This window comes from Penicillium longicatenatum, assembly GCF_028827895.1.
Source record: "Penicillium longicatenatum strain IBT 33135 chromosome Unknown contig_6_segment0_segment0, whole genome shotgun sequence".
Taxonomy (NCBI): domain Eukaryota; kingdom Fungi; phylum Ascomycota; class Eurotiomycetes; order Eurotiales; family Aspergillaceae; genus Penicillium; species Penicillium longicatenatum.
The window spans coordinates 1,341,798-1,359,403 of NW_026643123.1; the positions used below are offsets into that span (position 1 = coordinate 1,341,798).

Genomic DNA, 17,606 nt, shown 5'->3' on the forward strand with positions numbered 1-17,606 from the left:
CTTGACGGAAAGGCAGGTCCAAGGGGCAACTTTCAGCTGGTACCACCTACCGTTCCTTTGCCCAGTTTAATATGGACCATGACGCGGCGCGTAGGAATTTCCAAGGAGTCGTTTAGTTGGGATTGAATTCGAAAAGTTCTGTTCGTGATTAGGACTGTTAAACCATGTTCATCGCGCAGGTGGTATGCCAGAAAAGCAGTACCCCCCACCCCCTTGGAAGATGTTTGTCGGAGATGGGGCGTGCTCTGGATTTCCTTGAGGCCGTCAACACTGGACGCCTTGTCCAACGTGCAAGACGATTGGACCAGGCCTGACCCTCGAAAGGACAAGTCAGGAGCTTTTCCCGGATCCGGTTCGAACTCGGTCCATTTTACATTCTCCCGTGTAACTTGGAAGAGGTCTGGGGCAACCGGCGTCATAGGGATCGGAGATTGCCGTGGCCGTTGTATTAAATCATATCTCCGGAGTTTCCATTCCAAATTTGAAATCTGGAATAGGATGTAGATGATAACGTCACACCAAAATAGGGAATAGGGAAGGGCAAGGTGAAAACTATCTGCAGGCTTCGTGTCTGCGTGTCATGCACACCGCCAGGGACCTCTTTCTAGATGGTGACTAGAAGGCCCGATATGCAATCCCACCCAAGCATCCGGGGACTCAGCACACGCTCTGATTGGCTATGATCCCTGTTGTCAAAGGGAAGAGGTTCCCCGGGATTGATGCGCAAGGCTTGACGTTCGAGCCGCCTTGGTGGATAGGAGCGGTGAAGTCCAAAGTCCAAGGGTTTTTTGCACAGCCTCGTTCCGCTGTCACTGTCTCGGGGATCACAACTCAGCCCTACACACGGTATTGCCACGGAAACATCATCAGACCCGACGCACTCTATTGTTTGACAACAATTGTCATTGACCCCGCTCCGTTTATGCCAACCCAGGGCTGGTCAGCACTTTGGGAAATGTGCCGTTCAGCTGCAGATTACGCCAATCAAACCAGGCCAACTTCCTTTCCACCCCCGGTAATCCTTTCTTTTTTGGACCTGTTATTTTTGTTTTCTTTTTTAGTTTGATCTACCAGGATGAAGCAGCTCAGAAGAAGACCAGGACCACCAAACCAACGAGCGTTACATTGGCTGGAATTGGGATTATAGACCACGCGGGAACTAGGGCTACACCAAGGTCACTTCCGTCTAGGCATTGTTAAGCGATTACGGATAATGCGTCCCAGTCCTTCGGGTTCAAGGGATTCCGCCCCTACGCCCAGGTGGGTATGGCTATCCCTGTAATATTCAAAATGATTCATGTATGATTTATAATTAAATTACCCTTTATTTTTATGGCTCCTTCTCCACTCCCCGTGGACTCGGGCTCCGGATGAACATAGCTTGAGGGTTTGATCAACGATCAACGGGTGAGATCTTTATCCCCCTAGTCTGCCAAGAGGGCCTCGATGGAATAAGACTAGAAGACCTGCCCATTCCCCAAAACGTGGCCACCGTCCTCCACGTGAATGTCAAGTTAAAACACTACTAATCAATAAATCAAATCGGGACACAAATATGGAATACTAATCAAAACCACTAAACCCATTCGAACATTTTAAAAAAACCCCCCAAGAATGTTAGTGTAACCCCTCTGGACAACGCATTTCCCCGTTTCATCCCCCCCCTGGGACAAATCGTGTCGGGGACTGGTCTGAATGTCGAATGAGCATCGAACCTTCCATACCTGGGTTTCTGGGTTTCTAGATTTCTGGACGGGATCCATGAGGATTGGAGTCTGTGTAATCCTTCAACGGGGATGTCCAAGGATTCCGTCATTCTCCACTGTCTGGGGGCGACGGGAATAAGAACGAGAGCGAAAAAACGTGGTCCAGAGACCATCGAGGCTGAAGCCGGAATGATCCCTGTCCGTCCATGCGGGAAACATACCTGTAAGATGGAACGAAACTGACCAAAAAAATAAAATAAAATCCAATTAATTCACGATCTACGGCCCCAAATACACATGGCAGGTCCAGAGTCTAATGCGAGCACGGACTGCATGGTTATCGCAACGGATTTCGAGAGGGGCTTAGAGAGTAAAATCGTCCCAGCTGATCTACGGAATTAGGAGCCCCATTCTCCGACCCTCCGAGTATATAATCAATCTTTAGCCCCTCTCCATGGCTGCCTACCATAAATCCTTACCTGTGTTTCCCCTTCATACTTGATATCATGCAGCGCTCTACTTATGATGCCCGTTCGGGCTCTCGGTCTTCCAGTCACAGTAATAGCAGTGCTTTCAGTCCAAACGCAAACCCCAACGAAGATTGGACCAAGATCTCTGATCTAGCGGAGCGTCGTCGCATTCAGAATCGAATTGCTCAAAGAAACTATCGTGAGTGCCGCCCCCGAAACGAAGCATACTGTCAACCAGCTAACAGAACAAAGGCAAGAAATTGAAGCGCCGTCTGGAGGATCTAGAGCGACGGGCTGCATCTTCTGCCTCCCCAGAACAATCCCATGCAGAGCCCCCCAAGGCTACCCCCAAAGCTCGAACAAAGCGAGCCTCTAAATCCGACGTGAAGCCACACCTTTCCCACCCATCGGGAGACCGACCAGCTTCATATGACTTCTACCACACCCCCGATGAGCGCGCCATGTTCGGCCAACAATGTACTCGCCAACTCTCTGCCTCTCCCCCACCGGCATTCACCTACCCACCCATGCCGCAATATGATGCCTACCGACAAACCTACGGGCAAATCCCCGTCTATCAGACCATGCAAAATACATACGGCAGCCTGTCATTCCCAGAATACAACGACACGATCCCATCCGTGGTCCCGATGGTCCCCAATACCGCGATGGGAGCGCCCCGTAAACCTGCCTACGACGAGGACATCATGAGTCCATTCAGTATGAGCTATGCCTCCATGGCCGGCATCGAACTATGTCCTCAACCACATCCCGAACCGGGTCTTTCGGTACATTTTGCTCGCTGAAATCTTCGCCCGCGGAAGCTAATATCTCTATGATGTTTGCAGATGCCTTCGCTCTCTTATTACGATGATCGTGTCTCTACCTCGCCCGAGGCGTCGATCTTCACGTTTCCCCTAACACCGCAATCGCCACCTTGTTCGCCTCGCTCTATGCCGGGGTTGTACGAATATGATCTGCGGCCTTAAGGAAAGGTTCCGCTCTGGAAGTCTCGGGAGAGGGGAAGGGGGGGAGGGGGGCGTCGAAACACGCGTACGCCTTGTCTTGCGGGTACTTCCGGTAATGCTGGGTCCAAAGGACGGGGTTTAATGAACTCGATGATTGTGTTTTTTTTTTTTCCTACTGGTTCTGGAAGTCTCCACTATCGGATGTTGGGAAAGTCGATTATGATTTTTCTTATTATTTTTTGTTTCATTGGGGCATGAGCGAGCATCATCTAGGCGTTTATTACTATGTTCAAGTATACAGGTTGGGACAGGAACTAAAAGGTCAATCTAAATAACCTTTCATGAATTTCAGCTTTCCCTTCAAGTCCGCGATGTACGCTGTAGACAGTCCAATAACGTTTTGATCGGCATAGACGATTGGCCACGTTCTTGGCCCCCAAGGGAGAACAACGTGGAAAAACACAAGTTGAGGAATAAAATACAAGGCGTCCCATCTTTCTGGCCCCCAGAAAGTACCAAGAATACCCACTAGTGGTATGTCCGTTTACCCTTTCGAGGTCTGAAACAAAGTACATTTGCCTAAATAGGAGCTGATGGAACCCTGCAAGGCGTATCCGTAGAGCGGGTAAAGTGGAGACCGAATCACTTACCTCTTTCCATGACTCAAACCATGTGGCCTACCCATACTGCTGGATTCCCATCTACTGGATCGCTGCAGAAACTCCCGGGATTCCGACATCCGTGCATCACCTGGAGATTGGTCTGGTCCCCCCGCCATAAACCCGAAAGCCGATATGATGCAATAATCCGAGAAATTCCCACTCCCTTGGGTCGAGAGCCCATCCCGACTCGGGGAGATAGGACTACTGCAGTCGACTAATCACAACTCCAAGCCCAGGCTAGACAACGCGACTGCGCCTCATAACTCTCTTTTCCCCTCCCCTCCAGCCCTGTACCTCATCCTCGTCGCCTCAGATCAGCCTAGGATTGGTAAGGTTCCGGCGGGATGTGACGGAGGAAGAGCCGCTTCTCTATTTTAGGAAAAGTAAAAGCAATTTACCTTTCGCTTTGAAGCTCATTTATTGCTCTCATTCCCAGCCCAGTGGTTTCCAATGAGAATCTTTCAAACCCTAGACAAGAGGGGGGGAAAGAACCTCAGCCCCAGGTAATTGCAATCGGGTGGCCCGCGCACACCTTGGGCCGTTAGTTTCGGCCGTAAAGGGCGAGACGAATGTGTCTGGACGCCGCGCTCTTCGTGTCCGTAAAGGGGCTAATTTGGCTAGACCCTGGACATTGGCTTAAAGGCTTTTAAGGGGGGGGCCCGAATTCATGCACGTTTGGGGGATAGGAACCCCATTTTCCCTTCTTGGTTAGTGTGCATATCTTGGCTATCTGTCTGTGGTGTGGTTGTTTTTTATTTTTATTTCTATTTCTTAATTGAATTTTTTTTTTCTTGGGAATCTCATCGGCGCCTTGGAAGGCAGAAGGCAAAGATGAAACACGGCTGCTGGGTGTCATCTGCGGGATGTTGCTGAGTTTCTGGGTTTCCGGAGTGTGGGAGTTCGGGAACGTTGGAGTTCCGGAGTTCAGGAGTTCAGGGACTCTGGACTTCGTCAGGTCTCCAGTCCCTTGCTGAAGTGCAAAGAGGGCAACTGCAAGAGAGGGCATTTCTAGCGAGCCACTCGGTCAACCACCGAGCTGGGAACAATCAAAAGATAGGAGATTGTTTCCTGCCGCTAGTAGATTGATATCACATCGGTTGCTATTTTGAAACACGAGAATTCTCCGTGGAAACGCCCACATGACAAACGTCCACAGTGGAGAGAGGCATAGGGCATATCTGCCCCGTCTCCACCACTTCCGTCGTTAAAGTTGGCCCATCCTGGATTGCCACGAGGGGGGGCCGAAACGTTGCATTCAAATCAGATTAAGCACTTCTACTCTAACTCCTGAGCTTACTGACTTGATTTAAGTTGCCCCACCGATTCATGGGGGTCCGATCGGCATGAAAATTGGACCCCATGCCACGACTGCAGAAACAGCAGTAGAGCAAAGCGACCAGACTTGTTTTTCCACCTGCAGATCGAGTCTTCAGCAATTTACTTTAGTTTGGCCCCATGGTGGAGTCGGCGGGTTCTGTTCTTGTCCACCTGCTAGATCGAGTTAGCGATCGAACGTTCTATTTTCAAGGTCGGAGACACCCCGATGGAGACTTGTACTCGCTCTGCCTTGGAACAATTCCATGTGATCTCTCCATTTCCAACCCAACCAATCAAGGAATGCAGGCGGCCTTTACCAGGTGACGTGGTTTGGTTTGAACTGGTACACCATGGCTCAAGAAATAGCTTGGTTCGGACTGAGTCAAGGACCAGGGATGAGTGTGATGGCCATTATCAATCATTAGAAATCAGTGATGCAAAGAACCCTAGTCCCGAGCACGAGTCAGGCAGGGGACAGATGTGGGAACCTGGGTGCGTCGCTTTTGCGAACTAGTACTGTACACAGGCTCGGTGGGTCCTGGTGGATCCCGAACAAAGAAGGGTGTATACTCAAATCACGCCTTCAACCACGGGTCGGAAATAGCTGCCTACGTCAATATAGTCAATAGCCTGGGCTTTCGTCAGTCATTATTCATTGCCTTGTCGGCTAGAAGATAGGAAGCTCGGGTCTAGGTTTGGTGTGATTTTGAATAGAACCACTATACGACGTGGCTAACGCCCTTTATGTTTATTCATTTATTTATTTCTTTTTTGCCCCTGTCATGTTACGGTGCCAATGCAACTTACGGTGGGATATCCCATGTTGGGCTAGGGTATGGGTGCATGCCATTTCTATTTGACCATAGTTACATCGCTTGCATCTACCCTGGGAATGTGCTGATCCGGTGGTTTGGGACGCTTCTGCAATACCAAAGCCCTTTTCATCACTTATGCCCAGTCGTCCCAGTTGATCGGATTAGGGATAGAGAGGTTTCTAGGTTTACAGGATTCTTATCAGCTATAGCATGCTTGCTGTGCTGAAGCGACCGCCAAAATTAGACCAATCGAACCTAATACTATTCTGCGAAGACTTATCAGATCTTGAGCTTTATCTTATGTCCACATGGCAGTCCAGAGATTATGAACCTTATTCAGTTCAGCAGATGTTATAGAATGCTTACCACATGACTCAGCTACCAGAACCCAGGATAAGTGCCACTTGTACTTGAATTCTCCAAAGCCTGCTTACTACATTGCCTTCACCCAACATGGCACAAGAACATGAGATCTGCGAAGCCGGGATGAAGATTAAAGCTTAAATTTGTGCCTTATGAGTCGGGAAACCGTAGGGGGGATAAGAAAAAGATGCAGGGGACTGAAGAGTGACCGCAGTATTCAAGTAACATAAACCGTCCCATTCAAGAAAAAAATGACTTCAAAATGAAAAGCTAAGCTTGTAGGATATCTCGCACCGTCTCAGCCGGAACATCTGTGACTTGGGTAAATAGTGGCCCCGGCATGATATCTGGGAAGATATTTTTCACTCAGCCAATCTCTGCCCCCTGAACACTCATCCGGTCAGAGGGGGTAGCATCCCCCACTCGTCGTCGTCGCATGGGTGCCTTTTTCCGATTTGCGATTGATGCCTCCTGGGATTGTCCGTTCTTCATGTCCATATCTCCATCCTTGTCCCCCCGGGATTGGCCCGAGCCGGACTTGGGCTCGGGGAAGGAGCCCATTTCCTCGTGTTGCATAACCTCGTCTAGCTCATAGACGTCTCTGGGCTTCATTCGAAGCCACTTCATGCGTGGGCCCACGCGCGAGGCTTCCGAGACCTTGAATCCGTAGATTCTGGGGTCGTACACCTTACCACGCCCAAGACCGGGGCAGAAGCTGTCTGTGCGGACGCCATTGATCTCTAGTGGCTGGTTCTCGGGCGAAGGTGAGTCGAGCTCTGGTTGAGAGGGTTGCGTGCGATTTCCGGTCTGTGTGGGAGTTCGTGGCACGGTGGAGAAGGAGGCATCTAAGCGTGGTCCGATACCCAGATCGGGGAATGTCATGAAGAACAGACATCCAAATGTTGTGCCGAAGAAAGCCCCGTCAACGGAGTGGAAGCGGCTGTTGGGTGGGGTGTAGATGTCCATGCAGCCAGGACAGAAGAGCTTCACCGTTTCTTGACCTGGGGTATCATATCGGCCCACGGGCAAGACCTTGCATCCGCCACAGTTGACGCGCGGGCAGACGCCAAAGTGCTGCATTTCATACTTTTCCAGCATCTGTTGAATACCTGGTCGCGAGGTGATGTACCGCTGGTGAATGAGACCGTACAGTAGCTCGGCGGAGCTCTCAATCACACTAAGATCGCTCGCGACGCGGGCGTGTCGACGGTCACTAGCTCTGCGGTACCCGACCGGTCGGTCTTCGCCCAAAACCTCATCATCCTCTTCCTCCTCCTCTTCATCTTCTTCGTCCTCCTCGTCCTCGGGCTCCACGTCAAGAATCATCTCCAGCGCTTCCTTGTACATGGGCACCTGCGACTGCAGGCCTGTTAGGTTGAAGTCATCCTCAATGAAATCCTCTGACACCTCAGCGAAGAACTCGTGGCCCATAAGCGAGCAGAAGGAGGAGATCCACGACTCCGGCGCGCCTTCCGACGACGACATATCGAACGAAGCGGACGCGGAAGAGGAAAGAGTTGATTCTGACAGTTGACTCAGATCCAGCCTGTCCAGGCCGTCGGCCAACGCCGAACCTGTCTCTCTCGACACGTTGCCGAGATTATGCGATATGCGGGAGAAGGGCGACGACGACACAGCAACCCTGGCACGCGAATTGCGAGGGGGTTGGGTATAGCGGCCGCGGGAGGATCAACGTGGGGGCAACGGAGACTTCGCTTTCAAGAAAAGACTCGAGCGATCCAGATCACCGAGAAAATGGGGAAGCTGAAGTTCCCAGATTGCCGTTCGGATGTCAACAGAAAGAAAGGTGAGGGTTGTCTCAGTGGAGAAGTTCAACGTTCATGACAATTTGCGGGAGGGGAGGTTGTGCGAAGTCGAGAACGTCGTATCTCAGGCTAGCCCCACCAAAATCTTATCAGTTCCCCATCAACTCAGAGCTACAATCAGAAGATCGCCCGGATCACTCACCAGGGAATATGAAGACAGCGATGGGGACACTGTTCATCAATGACATGAGCCCACGTCAAAGGCGGTGCTTTGTGAGGTCTTCTGAAGTCACGCTAGGACGCTAGCTTCGGTTCGGAAATCGTGGGGCGGTGGAAGACCGCACGGATCAGAATAATGCAGGGGAGACCACCGCAACCACGATGATTTGCATAAAGCGATTCTCAAATCCAGGAGCAAAGGTGGGATGGCATCATAGAGGTGAAAAGCGCGCAGTGGGACATTATGATCACGTGAAGTACCTAGACACGGACTCCGGTTGCAATATCAAGCGGCAGATTTTCCCGCATAACTGCAAATAATATGTTTAGACACAAGGGTTACTTTTAGATTTCCTTACTCATATGCTATCAGAACAAGTCACGAAGGATACGAGAAAACTCCTCCTCGCCACCAAGAATCCCAGAAAGTCCTTCACCGGTATTCTGGATCTCTCCATCTGTCCCAACGAATCCATTAATGCCTTCGGGGCCACTGGTGCTAGGCATGAAGCTGCCAAATGAACCAACTGCCTCAAATAGATGTGTCAGCTCATGGCTCATCTGCACGCCATTCAACGGGCTGTTCCCAAGCTCGTCAATTCCATTCATTGGCCCATAGGCAGCCAGGTCATCGATCGAATGCCCGGCAAGGCCTGCCATGGCCACCGCTGCGGTAGAATGGGGATCATTAGAATCAGTGCCAAATGGACGGGCCAGAACTCCCAGTTTCTCTCCAATCATACGAAGACCTCTAATGGTCTTCCATAGCCGTTTGGATACAAATGATTTGGTACTGAACCCATTGATCAAATTCAAAGCCATGTAGAACTCGTCCCGCACCTGTCGGTTGAAGTCGGCAGGTGCATGGCACACAGCAAGGAACAGTACCGCTAGTGCAGCAACAAGGAAGTAGTTAAAGGTGATCTGCTGGGTACGATATATATCAGACATCTGGTTCAAACGTGTAAGCACTCGAACGGTGTCCTTTGCAATATCCACCACGGTCTGAGCATGGCCTCGGTCCTCTGCAATACTCGCCGCAGAGTGGAGCACTGGACGATAAATCAGAATTCGTAGCTGGTTCATTCGCAAGTACAGCAGAATCCTGAGACGCCTCATGCCACGACTTGCAGTTTCTCCATTTTTGGGGGACTCGACGGGATAGAATTTCAGTTCATCTGGTACTTGTTTGTACCACTGTAAAACCTGGTAATCCAAGTAACCGATCTCATCACGTCGAATATCTGTCGTTCCTTCTGAACCAAGGCCAGAATACCAAATCTTGGAACTGATTCGGTTATATGAGATCATACACCGTAAATATGGCAACGATGCGTCCTGTCGAAGTCAGCAAAGAAACATTTTTATCAAGGCGTCAGAAAAAATCTTACGGGCTCTGGTAGATTAGGATCAATATCCTCATCTTGGATCACAAAGGGCAATCCGGTGCCCAAACTCCATCGTCGATCCAAACTGTAAACTGTCCAAAAGATGCGAGTGACTTCGTTCCATTGGTCCTCGTTTGGAAATGACTTTAACAAGGCTTCTCGACGATGAAAACCCATCTCCAGGCACATGCGCGCAGCCAAGCCAATCAGTCGGTAGGCCATTGCATCGTCGTCTGTGTGGAAATGGTAGGTAGCCTGTCCGCCAATGTCAACAACTGCTCGAAGAGCTCCCTTAGAGGGATCATACATACCACTATGGCAAATAGCTGAATATTTCTGATGTCATGAGGCTCCCATAATTTAGATTCAATCACAGGCTTGATACTCAGATATAGCCGCTGACCAAGGTCACTTTGTCCGCCCCCTTCCACAACGAGTGTGGTCGCGAGGATTAGCTTCAGAAGAATTGAACTTTCATCATGAAGGCTATCAGCTCCAGGGAAAGCTCGTTGTGCAAAGCCAGTGCGTGTGGCGGCTTCCATGAATGTGTATAGTAAATTGGCCTGGTTGATGACCGTAGTAATATCGACCAAAGGATACATAATCCCGATTTCTTCTTCATATACCTTGCATAGACGTACAGTCTCCTCACGACGGATGGTCCAGAGAGGATCCTTGGTCGGATGAACAGTGGGAATATGAGGACTTATAAGTGGAGGCGGCGAGCCGGCCGGCGTAACATGTGCAGTTGTCAAGTCATCAGCTATCACATCCTCCGCCGGCGTGATGCCCATACTTTGAAGGCTTGACTTGGCAACGTCAAAATTAAATGCTGAGCTCGTTGGGCCATGGAAACGTGGATGCCGGGATCGAACCTTTGGCATCGCGCCAGGCAAAGGTGTAAAAACCGATTGAGAGGAGCCATCACGAGAGAGGTGATCGAAGTGAGGGCTCTCAAAGCTTGGTTTCTGAGTTCGGAGGTCGTTGAGACTATTGAAAAGACTATTGACTTGATCTTGAAGTGTCGCTATCTGCGACCCCATTGACCGAAATTCCCTATGGGGAGCTTAGCATTGTACATTCGGAACGGGATTCCGCGACTTACTCCGAGTCTTTAAAGTTGTTGTTACAGCAGTTCGGCGCATATCGACCTAGGAGCAGTTTCAGCAAGGTGAGACGGACTTGATTTGCCACGAAATATGGCCCTGTTGGTCATTGCGCAAAGCAGGGTATGCGCATGGCAAGTACGTTCTAGTTCGGAGGGTTTCTCACATTCCAGATTAAGATGCCCGCATCGTTGACATGGAACCTGTCCATTGCATTTGATCTTGCGACGCTTGCATTCGTTACTAAACACATGATTCGTTAGCGCTCTACAGGGAACGATCTCCACCTCAGAAGCCAGCAAAACGGAATAGAATGTCGGGGTGGCATGATGCTGCAGCTAAACCTTCTTCGGTCCACGGCAATCTTCAAATGCCGAACAATGTATGCGGAACAGGACAAGAGACAATCATGCAATTGCTTACCATGCGATGGAGATGTAACGATTCCGCTTTGCGCGCGTCTGAGTTCCGTTGCCCTGTTCCGCCTTTCTCTTGGCCGAATCTGCGACCGGACTTGTGGCCTGATCACCGGGACCCGTCTGTGGGGGTGTTGATTCAATCTGAGGCGATTCTGAAGCCATGACACGCAGAAAATCGAGACACCGGGGAGAGCGTTAGGGGGAACCGGCATGGATGGAGTGCGGAGATATTCCTCGCGGGGTTTGCCGTTTCCCCAGATTCAGGCTGACTCATCTCTATCATATGGACATGATTGGATGGAGATCAACTATAACTTTGACATGGTAACATCGAACCTTGGAAGAAACTGTGATATGTGCTAAAAGCTAATTAATACTTAGAAAAAAAATGAAATAAATTCTAACAAAACTTGGATAGAATCCAGTTCTTGCCTGCAAGGAGAGCCTGCACCACTTGCTGTTGATGCTGCGGCTTCTTCCTTAACCACACGAGTCCGCCAATGAGTCCAAGAAATACAGATAATCTCAAAGCCCTACGAGTTCGCTGAGCTATCAAGCCTTTCCGTGTCGGCTTCGCAGTCCAATCCCGCCATACAGGGAAAGTACATCGGTACCAGTAGTGGAGTTGAGTGTATCTATGCCCCGTTAGTCAAGTTAGGAATCAAGCAATAGTCCCGAAAATAGCCTCCTGAACTCACGGGTAAGTGGTTGAGTTCCATCCATCTGCAGTGCTATACCAGCTTGAGCACACGCCACGCCGGAAGACTGTGTTCTGCAGTTGATTCTGCACCTGCTGTGCCCAAGACCGCTCCGCTGCCTCCTTGACTTCATATGAACTGATATGACCGTCCAGAATGGGTTTGATGAATTTCAAGGAGTAGTTTACCGCATTTTCAGTGGCAAAGATCACGCTGGTGTGGCCCGTTGCTGTGTTTGGACCAAAGACCATGAAGAAGTTTGGAAAGTGATCCATTGCAATTCCGAGATATGCCTGCGCACCTCCACGCTCGTTCCAGTAATCTTCCATATCTTTCTTTTCCTTCCCCATGACTTTTATTGGATGCAGCCACTTATTAGTTTCGAATCCGTTTCCTAGAATGATCACATCGGCCGGTATCTCCCGAGTTTCGCCGATTGACTTGGTCGTGTTGGTTGGATAGTAATTCCCAGGTCCTAAGATGACACTCTGCGCATGCACTCGACTCAATGGCTGCGTTGTAAGTTCAACATTTGGCGCATTCAGACTTTTATACCAAGTACTGTCAATAATGCGGCGCTTGCACCCAAGGCTATAATTCGGAGTAAGGATCTCATGGTATTCCTCCGGCGCCCAGGAGCGCATGTTATCCAAAAATCTCTTCTCAATCTGTGGTTTCTTCCAACGACCGTAGGCGCTGTCAGCGAACATGGAAAACCAGTTTCGCTCAGCCGCCCAGAAAATATAGGTGCGCAGAAATAGTCCAAGGCCAGGGACATTGGTCGTCAGGGTCGGACCCCACTTCTCAAACCATGCGAGAGCAGTAGGAGGGAGTAAGTCCGGCTCCACCCAAGGAGGTGTTCGCATCAGTTGTGTAATAGAGCGAACATGACCTTCCTTCACCAATACCGGGATGACCTGTGCTGTACTGCAGCCCGAACCAACAACAACCACATCTTTGTCCTGTAAGTCGATATCGCTGTTCCACCTAGCGGTATGCATGACCTCTCCCTGGAATTCCTCAATACCTGGGATGTCATCTGGCCATGTCTTGGGCTCAACTAGGCCTCCCACGCCGCTCACAACGATCTTCGCCCGCACCATCTCGGTTTTGATATATACACGATGCTGGCCTTCTTTTGCAGCAAGTTGCTCGCGTTCATATGAGGAGAGATCACCGGTTCCGGGAACGAGATGGGAAAGTGTAACCTCCCATTCTTCATCCTCCTCCACCCATCGGAGCTGCTTCACATCGGTGTGAAATTGGATCTTGTCGACGATCTGATATTTCTCACAAACATCCGCCAGATACTGTGCGATTTCCGCACCAGGGGGATGCAAAGTCGACCAATCTTTCTTGGGAGAGAAAGAAAAAGAGTACAGTGCCGCTGGGCTGAAGCAGGTGTTAGTTACAAACACTCAATACAGTAGATTCAGATGGACCCACATATCGCATGCGACACCAGGATACCGATTAATCCACCAAGTGCCTCCAATACCTGACTGTCGTTCAAAAATTCGGAATTGATCTATTCCTAGGACCTCTTTCATGCGGCAGCCCATGGCTACTCCTGACTCTCCGGCCCCGACAATAAGCACCGGGTAATACATATGGGCATTTTTGCCGTACGCATGGCGCTTGTGAATACTCGCGGCTGAAGGCATGGTGAAGGTCTCCAACCTATCTAGTCTGATGAACTGCGGATCAATTCCGGGGTTGTGATAGGAGTAGTATTGCCCTTGGCGGCTCGGCCTTTTGAGTCACTGACTGGGGCTGGTTGCACCAACTTGCAACTCACTACAACCGCATAGGTTCAAGATTCTACGAATCTTGGTTAACTGATGGGAGATCATCGTTTCTTAGGTGTGCAACCCCCATGAGGGGAAGTGCTTGGCAACCTCGGTCCGTACATTATTCGAATCGTGACTGGTTTTTTTAACCGATGATCCGCGTTGGTCACTCAAACTCAAAGCTACATATGTGAAAAGGGTGACATTTAACATTTAACTACTTTGGGGTACTTTGGAGGCCCTGTTTAGTGTCGCGCGTGGGGCGGAGTGCGGAGTGCGGAGTAGTCATTCGTAGTCTTTTCCGTGCTTCCCCAACTTCAACATCGGCCTCGGCTTCTACCACGGATGCGATCGTCTGAATGAAGCTCCAGTCATGGCCAACCGTCAATGGGGCCTTGCAACAACCCGGTCGGCTATTATCACTCAACGCCATGCGCCCAAGCTTTATTCGCAAATTCTCCGCATCGACAATCTCTCCATACCGTTCCCTAGACGCCCTCGAAGATGCCCACGTCAAGACTTTCCAACGGCAATGCTTCGGGCCAGAGCAGCCTGGATTACTCCTGCGATCTCAATTCCGCGACCTTCCCGCACTGAAGAACTGGTTTCAACGTCTCTCACCGACCGCCGCGACTCGCCTGAACGACGACTACCTGCGAACACATGCGGCCGACGCGTTCGTCCCACTCGAACTTACCGAGAAAGCCGTTCCACCCCCTAATCCAAATGGCACATTAGAACAGAATACGACCGATGTGAGCTTCCGGCAGTTTCACGCGCCACTTACAATCTTTCTCGACTGGATGCGCCTAGCGGAGGCGTCTCCGCAGTCTGCGCGGCTGTATCTCGCGCAGTGCCAGCTGATGGATCTGCCACCAGCCCTACGAGACGACTTTCCCACGCCGCAGATTGTTGCACAAGCTGGAAAGGGAGATGTATACGATACGAACGTGTGGATTGGACATCCGCCTACATATACCCCGCTCCACCGGGACCCCAACCCCAATCTGTTTGTGCAGCTTGCTGGGCAGAAAGTGGTGCGACTTCTTGCTCCGGCAGAGGGACAAGCGCTGTTTTCTGCGGTTCGCAGGGAACTAGGTCAAAGTGGTGGCAAGGAAGCAGCGGCGTTTCGAGGCGAGGAGATGATGCAGGGTCGGGAGCGAGCTTTGTTGGATGAGATGGTATGGGGTGTCTCGGCTTCTGTAGGTTCAGAAAGCGAGCATAGATACGAAGTACATCTGGAGGTTGGCGATGGTCTCTTTATTCCCAAGGGCTGGTGGCATAGTATCAAGGGTGTCGGAGACGGTGTCACTGCCTCGGTAAGTTTAACAATGCTGATAATAAAGAATTTGGCTAATCGCTGGATTCAGGTGAACTGGTGGTTCCGATAAACAACTTGTATTTTGACATGATTAACTAGAACAGGTGCTTCAGTTGAAAAGCAATGTAGATTGTATTATAGATGAATCAATTACTAATACCCCGTTATATAAAGCATTATTCGCAATTGTCTACAGTAAAGCCATCGCATTACTCGCTATCTGGTGCATGGTCGGGTTGGTAGAATGATGAAAATAGATCCCGCAAGTTCCAGAATCGTCTTGGCTCCACCCGCTTTTTTATCCTCTTGGAAACTCCACCTCCGCCATCCACTCTTCCAAAGTCCATCATGCTGCTGTCACGAACTGCCTATCGCGCTGCCCTTCTTCACCTAACTGTCAATCCACTTGTTGCCCGCGCGGCAATCCCCAGCACCGGCGCTCTGAAGACCACGCACCTCTCAACCTCGAGCTCAAGACTATACAACGTCCTCTTTCCCCAGTGCTCGCCTCTCGCCACCTTTGAACAAAGTCGCCAAGCACACACAATGTCATCAAACTCGGAAACCCCAAAGCAGGACTCTGTTCAGTCCCAGTCGGAAGAGAATGTCTCCCCACCCTCGGAACAGCTCTACCTCCCCTCCATCGAATCCGGCGACCAACCACAACGTCTCGACCTTAGTGCCGAAGGCGGTTCCACAGTGAGCTTGGATCACTTGGGACCGATGGTCGTCAATGTGGATGGAACGCTCGCGCGCATTGGAAACTGGGAGCAGATGACGGAGATCGAGCGCAAGAACACACTACGGATTTTGGGCAAGCGGAATAAGCAGCGTCTGGCTGCACTGAAGGCCGCGGAGGCTGAGAAAGAGCAGAAGTGATAAGGGTGTGGGACGGTTGTAAGATATCTAAGATGCATATTTGATGGTGTTCATATTGGTTCAGCCCTTCGATTTGATTAAATAAACACATTTTACATGGCAGCGATATTAAGAGAAGCCGGCCTTAATCTGACCCTTCGTATTCAGCTCGGATTCTCTGGCTTCGTTGTGGCATCGTGTTCATCTTTGGATCCATGGCTTGTTGAACTATCCTTGGAGGAACGTCGCAGGGAGGCATCATCTTTTCCAATCCAGGTAGGAGGAAAGAAGCTGTCGTTGTCTTCAAAATAGAGATGGTGGACAACGGCGTCCGTGGAGCTCTTCCGAGGGTTGTTGGGGTCTGGAGGATGATCCCAGTGCGGAAGAGAGCATGACGTTTCTTTGGAGGACATATTTTGGATGAGGGGTTTGTGTAAGTGTCTGTTCAGGTGGAAACAACCCTATATAAAAGGTGTCCTAGCATTGCGTCAAAGTATCATCTGATGTAGACAGTTCGCCACCAAAGCATATGTTTGGCTAAATGCTAGCACGTCCCTTTTTCATCCAATTATCTAGGCAAGCTGCTTGTCGTCTGTAGTACAATATGCAAGGAAACTAAAATGGTCTGTGGACTATTTTCTCTTAGTCTTGACGTCATGAGGAATGTCGGCTGTTCCAACGGACTGCAACATATCGCGCTTATTCTCACCAACTACATTTAAACAATGATGATTCTCAAAGATGAGTTTTCGAGTTTGAAGCCCTAAATACTTTACGAACTACGCCTCTCTGGCTAATGTACATATAGTGAAGTCTAGGACTTTGCATTGTTGTTTTCGACTATCGTGCAGGAATAATGGTCTGAATATACCCAAGATCTATCAAATTACGGAGGAAAAGAAACCAGACATCTCCCACTTTCAACCCCAAACCCACTTTGATCTCTGGGCAATCACAAGGCCGAGTTCGTAAGCAGTCGGTTATGCTCCGAACCCCGCCCCGCTTGCCCCACGATTATAATCCCTCGGAGACATTCAAAGTCCACCTCAACACCCTCCAAACCACAGAAATGACCGAAGGCACTCAATCTAAGCGCTTCGAGCCCAAGGTACCAGTCCAGCTGGACCCACCAAAGGACGACCTCATCTCCACCGAGGAATTGGCCAAATGCGACGGTAAGAGACCACCGCGCTCCCGTTAGCTCGCGAACGCGAACGCCGAACTCACGCTTCACTGCAGGTACCGATCCCAGTCGCCCAACACTGGTTGCGATCAAGGGAATTGTGTTTGATGTGTCACGCAACGCAGCCTACGGATCTGCTGGTCAATACAAGGGTGAGTGACCAGGTCGTTCGCGAATGATATCTTACCTCGGTTGTGGGGTATTCCAACAGGGAGCAGCTACTGACATGGAATATTTGTTCACTAGTTTTCGCTGGCAAGGATGCCTCTCGCGCTCTCGCCCGTTCGTCCCTGAAGCCTGAAGACTGTGTGCCGGAATGGTATGACTTGGAGGACAAGGATAAGACCACGCTGGAGGAGTGGTTTACCTTCTTCAGCAAGCGGTACAACATTGTTGGAAAGGTGGAGGGCGCGAAGAATACCTAGATGGAGAAAAGGGGTATGCGATTGCCCTGTGCTCCGGGTAGTCTCGCTTTTATTGGTTACATGGAAAATGAATATACCCGAAGTTGTATTGCGGATTTGAAACCCAGACGATCATGGAGGTTATTGATTCTC

General features: G+C 50.2%; 7 protein-coding genes across 7 annotated transcripts; 4 read left to right on the forward strand and 3 right to left on the reverse strand.

Annotated features, from left to right (window-relative positions):
• Positions 1 to 2,212: 2,212 nt before the first annotated feature.
• Positions 2,213 to 3,165, forward strand: N7484_008707 (bZIP transcription factor; the record flags this gene model as incomplete). The annotated part of the gene is made up of 3 exons (XM_057119094.1): positions 2,213 to 2,375; positions 2,429 to 2,964; positions 3,025 to 3,165. The coding sequence occupies 3 exons, from the start codon at positions 2,213 to 2,215 to the stop codon at positions 3,163 to 3,165; spliced, it is 840 nt and encodes a 279-aa protein (XP_056968649.1).
• A 3,502-nt stretch (positions 3,166 to 6,667) lies between these two features.
• N7484_008708 (casein kinase II subunit beta) lies at positions 6,668 to 7,786 on the reverse strand (the record flags this gene model as incomplete). Its single annotated transcript, XM_057119095.1, has 1 exon — positions 6,668 to 7,786. One exon carries the CDS (start codon positions 7,784 to 7,786, stop codon positions 6,668 to 6,670), a length of 1,119 nt encoding a protein of 372 aa, XP_056968650.1.
• An 869-nt stretch (positions 7,787 to 8,655) lies between these two features.
• Positions 8,656 to 13,561, reverse strand: N7484_008709 (transcription factor domain-containing protein; the record flags this gene model as incomplete). The annotated part of the gene is made up of 9 exons (XM_057119096.1): positions 8,656 to 9,624; positions 9,678 to 9,929; positions 9,986 to 10,730; positions 10,780 to 10,825; positions 10,947 to 11,023; positions 11,204 to 11,340; positions 11,651 to 11,834; positions 11,898 to 13,289; positions 13,344 to 13,561. The coding sequence occupies 9 exons, from the start codon at positions 13,559 to 13,561 to the stop codon at positions 8,656 to 8,658; spliced, it is 4,020 nt and encodes a 1,339-aa protein (XP_056968651.1).
• A 557-nt stretch (positions 13,562 to 14,118) lies between these two features.
• On the forward strand, positions 14,119 to 15,078 carry N7484_008710 (putative JmjC domain protein; the record flags this gene model as incomplete). Its single annotated transcript, XM_057119097.1, has 2 exons — positions 14,119 to 15,006; positions 15,058 to 15,078. 2 exons carry the CDS (start codon positions 14,119 to 14,121, stop codon positions 15,076 to 15,078), a joined length of 909 nt encoding a protein of 302 aa, XP_056968652.1.
• Positions 15,079 to 15,356: 278 nt separating this feature from the next.
• On the forward strand, positions 15,357 to 15,887 carry N7484_008711 (uncharacterized protein; the record flags this gene model as incomplete). Its single annotated transcript, XM_057119098.1, has 1 exon — positions 15,357 to 15,887. One exon carries the CDS (start codon positions 15,357 to 15,359, stop codon positions 15,885 to 15,887), a length of 531 nt encoding a protein of 176 aa, XP_056968653.1.
• A 143-nt stretch (positions 15,888 to 16,030) lies between these two features.
• N7484_008712 (uncharacterized protein) lies at positions 16,031 to 16,279 on the reverse strand (the record flags this gene model as incomplete). Its single annotated transcript, XM_057119099.1, has 1 exon — positions 16,031 to 16,279. One exon carries the CDS (start codon positions 16,277 to 16,279, stop codon positions 16,031 to 16,033), a length of 249 nt encoding a protein of 82 aa, XP_056968654.1.
• Positions 16,280 to 16,935: 656 nt separating this feature from the next.
• N7484_008713 (putative progesterone binding protein) lies at positions 16,936 to 17,474 on the forward strand (the record flags this gene model as incomplete). Its single annotated transcript, XM_057119100.1, has 3 exons — positions 16,936 to 17,041; positions 17,106 to 17,201; positions 17,296 to 17,474. 3 exons carry the CDS (start codon positions 16,936 to 16,938, stop codon positions 17,472 to 17,474), a joined length of 381 nt encoding a protein of 126 aa, XP_056968655.1.
• Positions 17,475 to 17,606: the final 132 nt, after the last annotated feature.